The sequence below is a fragment of the Oncorhynchus tshawytscha genome, linkage group LG01, assembly GCF_018296145.1.
Source record: "Oncorhynchus tshawytscha isolate Ot180627B linkage group LG01, Otsh_v2.0, whole genome shotgun sequence".
NCBI lineage: Eukaryota > Metazoa > Chordata > Actinopteri > Salmoniformes > Salmonidae > Oncorhynchus > Oncorhynchus tshawytscha.
This window is the reverse complement of record NC_056429.1, coordinates 53533262-53546574: the sequence shown is the minus strand read 5'-3', so window position 1 is coordinate 53546574 and position 13313 is coordinate 53533262. Positions and strand designations below refer to the sequence as shown.

At 41.6% G+C, this 13313-nt stretch overlaps 1 protein-coding gene across 3 annotated transcripts; it reads left to right on the top strand.

Annotated features, from left to right (window-relative positions):
- Positions 1-504: 504 nt before the first annotated feature.
- LOC112253096 (placenta associated 9) lies at positions 505-13054 on the top strand. 3 transcript variants are annotated; one of them, XM_024425028.2, is made up of 4 exons: positions 505-662; positions 737-820; positions 9592-9683; positions 12643-13054. In XM_024425028.2, the coding sequence occupies exons 2-4, from the start codon at positions 757-759 to the stop codon at positions 12796-12798; spliced, it is 312 nt and encodes a 103-aa protein (XP_024280796.1). In that variant the 5' UTR covers positions 505-662; positions 737-756; the 3' UTR covers positions 12799-13054. The 3 variants fall into 3 exon arrangements, with proteins under 3 accessions (XP_024280796.1, XP_042179017.1, XP_024280786.1); XM_042323083.1 differs by lacking the exon at positions 505-662 and having other exon boundaries at positions 669-820; XM_024425018.2 differs by lacking the exons at positions 505-662; positions 737-820 and adding an exon at positions 9282-9436.
- The last annotated feature ends 259 nt before the right edge of the window (positions 13055-13313 follow it).

The window sequence follows — 13313 nt, the reverse complement described above, 5'->3', positions numbered from 1 at the left end:
ATGGAGATAACCATGTTCACTACGTAAGAGCCTCCGCAGTGTGCGTGTGCCTGAGTTCATGCGAGTGTGTGCACGTGCATGTGCATGTGACAGTACACCATTTTTATTTTTATTTTTACAAAATCAATTAAGGCAGCTGAAACTACAAGCATTCCTACAGATTATAAAGGATATGTTTTCTTCATGCTGCATTGACCCAGTGTGTCACTACACACCATACCGTTCCACAATGATTACAACCCTATCTTCATGCCCTTCATACTAAATGTTATCCGTGTTGGAATTACCTTCCCTGAAAAGAACTACAGGAGTAAAGCTCTGCTGAGGAGTCCCACCCTAGAAATAACCCCACCCCTCCGTTCACCCCTCAGCCTCCTCCCAGATAGAGGGCTTTTGTTCTGTACCTAATGTTTTCATTAGGAAACTGGCCGAGAGAGAGCGAGAGAGAGAGAGAGAGAGAGAGAGAGAGCGATAGAGTGCGATAGAGAGAGAGAGAGAGAGAAAGCGATAGAGAGCGATAGAGAGAGAGAGAGAGAAATAGAGAGAGAGAGAGAGAGAGAGAGAGAGAGAGAGAGAGAGAGAGAGAGAGAGAGAGAGAAGGAAGGAAAAAATTGCATACAGTCTAGGTTAGCATTCAGGAGATTTTGGGCACTGAATACACTGTGAGTATTTCTTTCTTTCTTCCCTGTATTTCTCTTCTTGCAAGCACCAGTTAGACTCTACTCTTACCCTCCAGCTCCTCTCCTCTCCTCCGCCATGACCCGCCCCACCACCATCTCACTTGGACTTCTGCTCCTCCTCATTGGCCACACAGCAGCAGGTAAGATATGTGATTCGGTGTGGCTGGGGTTAGAGGTCATAGGAGAAAGAGCAGGGGGCACAGCAGATGTGTAAACAAACCATAAATAGATGTGCGGTTCACTCTGTTAGATTCTGTTCTAAGTTGTTTGATAGAAGTGCTATTTTCGAAGTGACTTTGTAACAGTGTAGTGATGAACAGTACTCACTATGCAGTGGAGTTGAATAGTTCTTTGTGATGTCTAACCTTACATGAATTGGAGATCTTTCCACTGTAAAATAGGCTGATTCTTCAAGGAATATCCATCTTGGCCATTCAGGATCTGTCAATGAGCATATAGGTTACAGGATATGTGTGTGCGTGGGTGACAGTTGGATGAACATGTGTGTGTGTGTGTGTGTGTGCGCATGATATATATTAGATAGATAGATAGATATTTAAAGTATATATATAAACAGTCAAAGGTTTGGACACCTACTCATTCAAGGGTTTTTTCTTAATGTTGACTATTTTCTACATTGTAGAATAATAGTGAAGACATCACAACTATGAAATAACACAAAGAATCATGTAGTAAACAAAAAAGTGTTAAACAAATCATAATATATTTTATATTTGAGATTCTTCAAATAGCCACCCTTTGCCTTGATGACAGCTTTGCACACTCTTGGCATTCTCTCAACCAGCTTCACCTGGAATGCTTTTCCAACCGTCTTGAAGGAGTTCCCACATATGCTGAGTACTAGTTGGCTGCTTTTCCTTCACTCTCCAGTCCAACTCATCCCAAACCATCTCAATTGGGTTGATGGCCGGTGTTTGTAGAGGCAAAGTCATCTGATGCAGCACTCCATTACTATCCGTATTGGTCAAATAGCCCTTACACAGCCAGGAGGTGTGTTGTGTCATTGTCCTGTTGAAAAACAAATTATAGTCTCACTAAGCGCAAACTAGATGGGATGGCGTATTGCTGCAGAATGCTGTGGTAGCCATGCTGGTTAAGTGTGCCTTGAATTCTAAATAAATCACAGTGTCACCAGTAAAGCACCCCCACACCATCACACCTCCTCCTCCATGCTTCATTGTGGGAACCACACACGCAGAGATCATCCGTTCATCTCCTCTGCATCTCACAAAGATACGGAGGTTGGAACCAAAAATATAAAATTTGGACTCATCAGACACAAGGACAGTCTAATGAACATTGCACATGTTTCTTGGCCCAAGCAAGTCTCTTCTTCTTATTGGTGTCCTTTAGTAGTGGTTTCTTTGCAGCAATTTGACCATGAATGCCTGATTCACGCAGTCTCCTCTGAACAGTTGATGTTGAGATTTGTCTGTTACTTGAACTCAGTGAAGCATTTGTTTGGGCTGCAATCTGAGGTGCAATTAACTCTAATGAACTTATCCTCTGCAGCAGAGGTAACTCTGGTGCTTCCTTTCCTGTGGAGGTCCTCATGAGAGCCAGTTTCATCATAGCATGTCATGTTTTTTTTGTGACTGCACTTGAAGAAACTTTCAATGTTCTTGACATTTTCTGAATTGACTGACCTTCAGGTCTTAAAGCAATGATGGATTGTCATTTCTCTTTGCTTATTTGAGCTGTTCTTGCCATAATATGGACTTGGTCTTTTACCAAATAGGGCCATCTTCTGTATACCACCCCTACCTTGTCACAACACAACTGATTGGCTCAAACACATTAAGAAGGAAAGAAATTCCACAAATTAACACACCTGTTATTAATTGAAATGCATTACAGGTGACTACCTCATGAAGCTGGTTGAGAGAATGCCAAGAGTGTGCAAAGCTGGCATCAAGGCAAAGAGTGGCTACTTTGTATAAATATAAAATATATTTTAATTGGTTTAAAATCAAATCAAATTGTATTAGTCACATGCGCCGAATACAACAAGTGTAGACTGTACAGTGAAATGCTTACTTACAAGCCCCTAACCAACAATGTGGTTAAAAATATATAAGAAATATATAAGAAATAAAAGTAACAAGTAATTAAAGAGCAGCAGTAAAATAACAATAGCGAGACTATATACAGGGGGGTACCGGTACAGGGGGGTACCGGTACAGGGTCAATGTGCAGGGGCATCGGTTAGTCAAGGTAATTGAGGTCTTCCTGAGTCGAGGTAATTGAGGTGTTTTAACACTTTTTTGGCTACTACAAGATCACAACTATGAAATAGCACAGATGGAATGTCTTCACTATTATTCTACAATGTAGAAAATAGTACACATTTGGAAAAAGTAGGTATGTCCAAACATTTGACTGGTACTGTATAGAGAGAGATTACACTCATGAGGTTAAAACATCTGTTTCTTATTTTTAATGCAGCAGTGACCTTTCTCCATGTAGTACTCATCGGTATTGAATTTTTTACAAAAATCTTCTATTTTATCCTTATATGTCTAATGTTTATCTATCATTCCAATCTTGTTTACTGCTCAACGAAAATCGTAAACATTTTAGCCCCCCCTCCGTATCCTACTCTTTAAGGACTTGATTGGGCTTGAGTGTGACTTCATACACAAGGAATGGCCAACACATGGAACCACACACTAGTTCTTGCTCTCTCTCTGCCAACCCAATATTGATTCAGGAAATACTCTGGAGATCTGACTAACAGCTTGTTAGTCTCTTTTCCATGGGCGGGTCTGTATAAGGCAAGCTCTGGTTTGTGGGACCACTGGTGTTGTGTACAAACTGACCTAATGCTCTGGCTCGGGCTGTATTCGTCAGTATTCACTCCACTGCACGTCTTGCCCTGGCTCCTGTGGCCAGCGCAAACACACATGTAAACATGAACACCCCACAGAGACACAGACACACAGAGACAGGCCAACACACACACCATCTTCCAAACCTGTCTCCCAGGGCAGATGGTGTTACATCAGACTCTTGTGGGCTGTTGTGTTTTCCTTTTCTATGTCCTCTGAGTGTGTGGGTCAGTATTTCTCCAGGTGCAGCTGTGACATAATACACATATGAGTGTGCACTTCATCAGGCATGTCATCATCTGCCTTTGTCCAACACATACTGCACACACACACACACACACACACACACACACACACACACACACACACACACACACACACACACACACACACACACACACACACACACACACACACACACACACACACACACACACACACACACACACACACACACACACACCAGTGGCGTAGCACAGTTTCCTGTGGCCCCTCGCGAATCTATTGCTATGGGGCAGTGATAAAAATGTGCAGTTTTATACATAGAGATCCTATTAAATTACTAGTATTCTAATTCATAGTGAAGGGCTGCTCTGCCTTCTTAACAACACTATCAACAAGGCAGTTCCTACAGGCCCTAGTTTTGTTGCACCTGGACTACTGTTCATGCCAGATGAGGCTGGTGACTTGAAAAATTGAGAAGGATGGGAGACTCACGGTATAAGCACGGAACGCACGGAGTGTGTTTAAAAAATCGTGACAGAGTAATTATTTTAACCTAAAGCATTTAATAAAGACATGTATAGTACAAGACTATGGGGAATGGGAATGAGAGGGCTACTTACATAGTGTTTGGAAGGGATCACAGCAGTGATTGAATGAGGTATGAGGCATGAGTTGAGGTGTTCAGAGGCTTGACTTCAGTGCAGGACAGGATTTGACTGGAAAGACAAAAACAATAGCACAACACACTAAACAGTTAGACAAAAGAGCTAAGAATGAGTTAGTCCAAGCAAAGAGTAAAATTATTGATGTGTAATAATGTGATTGTATATGTGTATGTGACTGACTCTACATACGTTAATGAGAGAAAATTGATAGGTCACAGTGCTTGGAGAGGAAACATTCAATGTGCCAGTGGATGAGCAGGCACATGAGACGTGGCTTCAGTTCATGTCAGGAGAGAGTTGACAATGGTAGTGAAGTGGTCATCACCTCTTAATCGGGGAACAGGAGGGGACTTAGCTGTAAATACAAATAGCAGATACAAATCCTGTCAATCTGTAGCAACCTTATACTTGTTCATATGAATTATATTTAGACTAGATTAGGAGGGGGATTTCCTCTACCCAGACACATAGACAACAACAGATCGACAATAGAACTCACAGGGCTGAGCTAATTTGATCACATTCTCTCCCGACACACAAATGGACTATAAATACATGAAGTTATCAATTAGTAGTTACCCTGACCAAATGGACAGCGCACATAGGCTGTATGCAGTTGATCAGACTGAAAATTGGTCTCGTTTTCATCCCATTCAGCATGTCAGATCTCTAATGTTAGGGTGAAGCCTAGGCTGCTATAACATTTATGTAATGAGTTTTTGCTTGTGTCTGTCCGGAATGGTTATGTGTTATCATCTTTGCTAAATAAATACCTGAAGAAAGTGGAAAACCTACTTGAGTTCGCGCAAAAAAATGCGCTGCCTCTTTATTCTAACTGTTAATGGATGACGCGATGGAAGCCATTGAATTGATTTTGACATCCCAGAAAAAGACAGTAGAAAGTTCCATATGTTCAGCAAGTAAATCAAATCAAATTTCATTGGTCACATAAACATATTTAGCAGATGTTATTGCGGGTGTAGCGAAATACTTGTGTTCCTAGCTTCAACAGTGCTGTAGTATCTAAAAACGATTCACAACAACACATCTAAAAGTAAAAGAATGGAATTAAGAAACATATAAATATTAGATTGAGCAATGTCGGAGTGGCATTGACTAAAATACAGTAGAATAGAATACAGTATATACATATGAGATGAGTAAAGTAGTATGTAAACATTATTAAAGTGACTAGTTTTCCATTATTAAAGTGGCCAGTGATTCCAAGTCTATGTATATAGGGCAGCAGCCTCTAAGGTACAGGGTTGCCTAACTGGGTGGAAGCTGGCTAGTGATGGCTATTAAACAGTCTGATGGCCTTGAGATAGAAGCTGTTTTTCAGTCTCTCGGTTCCAGCTTTGATGCACCTGTACTGACCTCGCCTTCTGGATAATAGTGGGGTGAACAGGCCGTGGCTCGGGTGGTTGATGTCCTTGATGACCTTTTTGGCCTTCCTGTGACATCGGGTGCTGTAGGTGTCCTGGAGGCCAGGTAGTTTGCCCCGGGTGATGCATTGAGCAGACCGCACCACCCTCTGGAGAGCCCTGCGGTTGCGGGCGGTGCAGTTGCCGTACCAGGCGGTGATACAACCCGACAGGATGCTCTCAATTGTGCATCTGTAAAAGTTTGTGAGGATTTTAGGGGCCAAGCCAAATTTATTCAGTCTCCTGAGGTTGAAGAGGCACTGTTGCGCCTCTTGTGATGTGTACGCCGAGGAACTTGAAGCTTTCCACCTCACCACTGCGGTTCCGTCAAAGTGGAGAAGGTGGAGAGCTTCAAGTTCCTCGTCATTTGAAATGACCGCTGCAAGCTCCTTGGAGTTGCACTTGTTGCACTCGTTGGAGTTGCACTTGTTGCACTCGTTGGAGTTGCACTTGTTGCACTCGTTGGAGTTGCACTTGTTGCACTCGTTGGAGTTGCACTTGTTGCACTCGTTGGAGTTGCACTTGTTGCACTCCTTGGAGTTGCACTTGTTGCACTCCTTGGAGTTGCACTTGTTGCACTCCTTGGAGTTGCACTCGTTGGAGTTGCACTTGTTGCACTCTTTGGAGTTGCACTTGTTGCACTCGTTGGAGTTGCACTTGTTGCACTCGTTGGAGTTGCACTAGCGGAACTATCCCTCTCGTCTTGTCTTTTTCCCAGAAGCTTGAATCTGATGTGGGCATTAATATGCTCCCTGATTTTGTTTTGGCATTTAGCTAAACAATCTATGTTCTTTAGGTCACTGTACCCCTCTTTTGCCCAAGGATGACTTTCCAAAAAGCAAGCAAGGCCAGAAATATAGGCGGCTTGATGAGAGGCTCCCTGTTAACCAGCTACTGTTATACGTTTGATACCAATTGGTATTGAACGCCCTCACCTTTTCATCCTTCTTCATGAAACTGATCTCAGGCAGAGGTCGACCCTCGGTTTTAATTCACTTCTTCAGTTGTAAGTAGCTAGCTACTGCTACTTGCTACTGAAGTTAGCAAGGCAAATTTAAATAAATTGCATTAGCTGGACACAAAAATAAAGTTCTAAAACCAAGAAAACAATGTATAATCTACCTCCTCCGTCTCCTGTAACTTGAAGAAACTAATTTGAATTGAATAATGTCCCCAAAAAATGTTAAACTATCATTTTTCAATCTCTATCTAATCATGTCACCAACTCACCAAGCTTCTCAACACATAGATCGTACTCCCCTTCCTCCTCTGAGGAGCCTCCACTGGTTCAGTCGTGTGGTCAGGTGCCACAAAGAGGGACCTTGGAAAATGGACAATTGGCTCGGAACAGGGTTATACCAGTAACACACACACTTCCCTGGCAGTCTTCAGCTGCAGTCTTAGGGTCTTTTGGTTCCCCTCCATGTTGATAACCAAACTAGGAGCAGCAAAGGCTGTTTAAACTGGCAAAGCAGGGAAGTCTGGCATTTGACAGCAAACCACTGTGTTCAGGTTACATACGCCACATAACTCTCGAACTGAGACAGCATCCACTGTGTGCGTGCGTGCACACACTGTGTCACGTGCTAAAACACACATCTTTCACAGAATGGGATCAATCGATGCTCACATGTGACACGTCTTCCTAAGAAAAAAAGTCCTTATTGTAGTTTGCCAACTGGCTTATACACTCAGATGAATTTCATTTACTGAAAATGAATGGTGCTTATGTCTGCTTATGTCTGTGTACATGTCTTATGTCTGCTTATGTCTGTGTACATGTCTTATGTCTGCTTATGTCTGTAGTACTGATGCAGAGACACCTGGCATGTTATGGAGCTCTATCTTACAATCATCCCTTGGGTTTCCTTGGCTTTTGTCCTAGATATGATCTGTGGTGTTGTAATAGAGCTTGTAAAATTGTACCGCGGGATAGCTCCATAAAAACAGCACAACCGGCAATCAATGGCTGCTATTCACAGGACACTGGAGGACAGCCATGACACGCCAGGAAAATAAATGGTCCTTATCTTGTGCTCATTTTCTGACAGGCAGGGAATAGACAACTAGAACTATGAGGCCAAATTCAACACCTAGTAGACTGCTATATATCAGATAGGAAGAGGCGAAGCGAGAGGGTTTACTCCGCCTAAAATCTCTCCACGTTCAGAAGATCATTAGTTATTAAGCAAGTGAGCAGTGTTTATATGGGAGGCAAGGATAATTTAGTCAAGATAAACATGTATTGCTATTTTGATACAAGGCTTATTTTCACTAAATGAAGTTTCGTACTGCTTAGGCTGTTAAGAGTGTACCGATACAAGTGTGATGCACGTGACATCGCGGGAACATAGAGAAAACACATTTTATGTCGGAGACGGTCTATGCATATTCATGAGACTAGTGTAGCATCTCACTTTCCATTGAATACAAGCGGCTGACGTCAACTCCCATCATCGAATGTTCAAAATAGTATTCAAATAACAAGATGTATCCACCTATCCAAAGAGAGTAAAAGGCGAGCGCTTGAGAGCTTGCCGTTCCGCTAAGGGGACCACAAATCCCATTGTTAGAGCGGAGACATAGGCATCTCGTCATTATATCTCCTATCTCTGTATGCAGTGTACAGTATGTTGTATGTAAATGTCTTTGTCTTGTGTTTGTAATACCCTTCAGCGTGCACAAGGGCTTGGGACAATATATAGTACGTAAGAAATGTCTAGCTAAAAGACCTATGTTAAACAGTTCTGTGATGTGATGGAAACCAGATGCAACAGGAAGTGTGGCTGAAGAGAATAGAAAGGACACCATGCAATAGATTATGCATGGTCTATGCTCCACTAATTATGAAGAAGAAACTTGTCTTCACAGACATACGGACCGCACATCCCGGCCACATTCATCGGCAGAGACCAGAGCTTCAGCTCACAGAGAAAATAGGGGGGCTCTTTAAAAGGGTCTGGGTGGTTAATAGGAACCATGAAACCTGGATGACCAAGAGAAATAACCTGGTGGAACAATGTATATGGAGGTTTCTTCACCACACCCAACCCATAAAGGTTCCAGGTTGATTCAAAGTGAGACCGCCTTCCCTTCCAGACAAAGGGTTGCATCAAAGCTATGCCATTTCCTGTAGTAGACTACCAAGCCTAAAGGTAGCAAGGTAAAACACAGGCAGTGATGCTGCTCCTTAATGCTTACCCTGGATCAGCGGCATCTCTTCTAAACAAACTGGGTCACGTACTGGTGAGAGTGAGGGTGAACTGATCCCAACTCAGTTTGTGGCAGTGTGATGTCAACAGAATGGCATGTGGTCAGAGGTTGTGGTGAACTGGATAGCTGTGCTGCAGGCTGCCTGCAGAGCAGAGATGTAGAGGTAATAGAAAACACTTGGAACGGGCTGTGAACCAGTCAGAGGGAGAGAGAGAGAGGAAGGAGCAGGAGAGGAGACAAGAAAGACTTGTTTTGGTGACCTTTAGAGATTAGTTGGATGAAGATTTATAATGGAACTCAAGCTGTGGATAGAGATAGTAGACAAAAATACACTGTGCATTCTCAGGCCGAGGGAGAATTTGAGAATTTTGCTGTGCTGGGTATTGGGGTCCATACATACTACAATGTATCCTATAGTCTAGGCTCTATGTAGGATACTAAGGTGTTGTAATGGAAAGATAATATCAGAAATACTGTTAGAAATATTGTTGTATTGTATGGAAAATGATGCCTTCTCCTCTATGTTTTCCATCAGGACCTGAGTCTGAGCTCCAACCCAGAGCTGTGCGGTCGAGTGCCTGTCAGGACCACAGTACTCTTCATGACAGACTGGATGTAGTGGAGAAGGTAGAGTAAGACGCAATGCTTTTCACGGGTCTCTTTCTATCACACTATAACAACATCATATGATGGAGTTACAAAGCCTTCATAAACCCTGTATCCCTTTAACTGCCTCTTCTTGAGAAACATGTTGAAAAAATGATTTGACCTTTGCATTCCTATTTCTAATAACTCGAATAAGAACTCGAAATATAATTTTTTCAAGTTGATGTTTTCTAAGTAAATTACAGAGCTCTACCACGTGGTTAAGAAGTCACATTAGAATGGCAATTTGCATGTTTTTTTTTTTACTCATCTCAAAAATAGAACATTAATTACTTCAATGGCTTTTATAGGTAAGCATTGGTAAACAAGGACTGATTTCAAATTTGAACATATAATGTTTGTGTGTCCAAATAGGAATATTCAATGACATAATATGGTTTTCTTGAATTTGAAATGATCTAGGTCAGGGATGGCCAACTAGCGGCCCAAAGCCCCCGTTTTGTAGGTCCACAGATCAATTTCCCCCCAAAATTCAATTAAAGTTAGGAACTCAGTCAGGGTCTCAACTTAATGTTGAGAGTTAGAATAGTAGAATAGACAATTCATTTTGAAATTTGGTTGTGCATCAGCAGTTTCTCTCTTGTTGTGTAAGTCACTGACAGTCACTGAATTAGTCCATGCCGGCTAAACATTTTTAGATTGGTAAATTTGTCTAGCCAGCTATCCAAACGTGTGGTAATCATGGTTGAATTATGGACCTGGGGACCCCATTGATTTTGTAAGTCACTCTCACTCTGATATCATATTAGTCAGGCCAAATGTAGGATTGCAGGAAATTTGCTTAACAACCGCAAACATTTCTCTCTACTTTATGGCAAAATGCTTAGAATGAATGGAAATTAGCTCTAAAACTGCTCATTTTAAATTAGTAGAATTGCATGAAGTTTGTTATAAAATTGCAAAATCTTCCCTCTGCCACATGGCAAAATGTGTCGAATTGCATCAAACTTGCTTTAAAATGGCAAAATGTTTTCTATGCCCAATGGCAAAATGTTTAGAATGAATGGGAATTCGCTCTAAAACTGCTCATTTTAAATGAGTAGAATTGCATGAAATTAGTTAGGAAATTGCTAAATCTTTACTCCGCCCCATGGCAAAAGAATTGCATCAAACGGTCTTTAAAACTGCGACATTCTTCTCTTTGCCCCATGGCACAGATGTGGGTACGCAGAATCGCTAGCCACTGTGCCCCCACCCCCATCGAGGTCGCCCGTCCCCGATCCAGCTTCTTCCATCATGTTTCCACATGATCCGACTACATTTTGAGATAATGAATGACAAAGAGCAGGTTTTAATGACTATTATAGGCCTTATTTTACAGGTGACCTTTCATCTGAATATTGATTAATTGACCCCATGGGCATGAAATGGGGTTTAAGCCATTTGTTGCCAACAATCCAATCATATTTTTCACCAAAAGAAGTATTTGTTATAAAAAATATGTGTGCCTTATTCTTAGTCCAGCGTACTTTTTAATGACATATCAACTGTCTGGTAAAGAAAGGAATTTATATATTCCTACTCTTCAAGGTCTCTACTAACAAGGATGGTGCAATATTCATCCCTCACCATCTGAATTCCTGCTTTTTATCCCATATCTTTGGTGACTGATTTAGAGTTATCTTACAGCCCTCTGAGTGGGCCAAGTTAGTGCCACAACACTGAACTTCAGCAACCCAAAAGGATACCAAGTATGTCAATTGCTGCAGGAGGGCTGAGGGAGTTGACCAATCAAGTTGAAGTAAAGATTTATTTTATATCCACTTCTAAATCCACTGTCAAATTTAAATCAAAACCAAATGTCATACTATATGAGGGGGATATAACATGGTGCTTTTCCAAAAATGTAGCCTTTTGTGGCTACACTTTATAATGATATTCTAATTCTTATAAATTATTTGTTAAGCATTTATGTAGGCTTCAATAAACCATAACATATATACTTTGCTTTAAAGTGTGACCTATATTTCTTTGTATCTCACACACAAATAAATCTAGCCTTATTTAAAAATAGTTTCACATTTCCCAATTTCCAGGGCAGACATTCAATCATCCAAGGAATTTGGGAGATTTCCCAGTGGTTTGTAACATTACTACATTGTATCATTTTTTTAATGGTGACACTAAAATAATCTGCACTATTTCCTTAAAAGGAAAAGTTTTTTGTACTAACAATGCCCATCCAAACCACTCAGCAGTGGAAATCACTCAGTTACAAAAAAAGTATTGGTTCACACCGCCCAGGGAGTATTGCTGTTGAATGAGTATTGACTGCATCTGAGGAGAACCTACAGTACCAATCACAAGTTTGGACACATTTACTCATTCCAGGGTTTTTCTTTATTTGGACTATTTTCTACATTGTAGAATAATAGTGAAGACATCAAAACGATGAAATATTACAAATGGAATCATGTAGTAACCAAATCAAAATTCTTCAAAGTAGCTGCCTTGATGACAGCTTTGCACACTCTTGGTCTGTAAATAGCGAACTAATGGAACAAACGACAGTGTCGCATCTCTAGCAACCAGAAGATGAGAAAATAGGAACTTGTTATAAAAAATGAAAATAAAAGGCGAAAATATATATATATTTTCTGCTGGTGAATGTGCACTTTCATATTGTTTTCTTTGGAAACGGTGGTATAAGCGGGATAAACGCCTCCATTCTGTACATTACCTTGGAAAAATTAACTCTGCAAAGAACTCTGCGTCGTCCATTACTTCCAAGGCAATGTACAGAACGTCAGTGTTTATCCTTTATGTAACATCGTCACCTTGATAGGCTACATTACATTTTTGCCATATTGCTTACTATCCAATTCTTTCAGATCTGCACTCAGACGGGTCTAGGTTCTAGGGGTAGGACCTAGAAATCAATGTGAGTTGAGCTGATAATGACTCTGTCTGTCCCCTGCAGCGTGTAGAGGACACAGTCCAGAAGCTGGAGGATGAGCTGGCTGTGCTCCTGGATGCCATAGAGGCCCCTGAGTGGAGCCCCCTGCTGGAAACTGCTGGAAAACCTGTGGTGGACATCCTGGATGGCCAGGGACTGGGAGAAGGTGGCGACTCCTGAGAGAGGAGAGCAGAGATCGCTGTTGAGGGGCTATGCTACTTCACTCTGCCCTGATGAGAGTGCACCTGGCAAGGACAGACAATGAAAGATACTTGAATGTACAATCTTTGTTTTTCTGGACTTGAAAGTGTACACAAACTGTATAAAACAAGCCCTTTGATGAGTAAACACAGGCTTAGTATGTATTCTGTGCAACAGTTGATAGATCACGACACTAATGCTTACTTGACTGCATAATACACTCCTCTAATCCTCAGACACTCTCATCCTTTCTTCTTAGACTAAACCGGAATCCCTACACACAAGGGTAACTGTCTCAGCCTCTCAGGATGGCTACAGTTCTAAACAATTGATACGTTGGTTTTTTATCTAGTAATGTATTCTGTTCTGTGTGGGATTGTGTCCCTTTCTCGTCCCATGCCTCTGTTCCACCCCCTGGTGCCAGTTGAGAGCTACACATGTAGCACCGAGCCACAAGGTAGGCCGTGCCCTTTACCACAGATCAAGAATCAGGT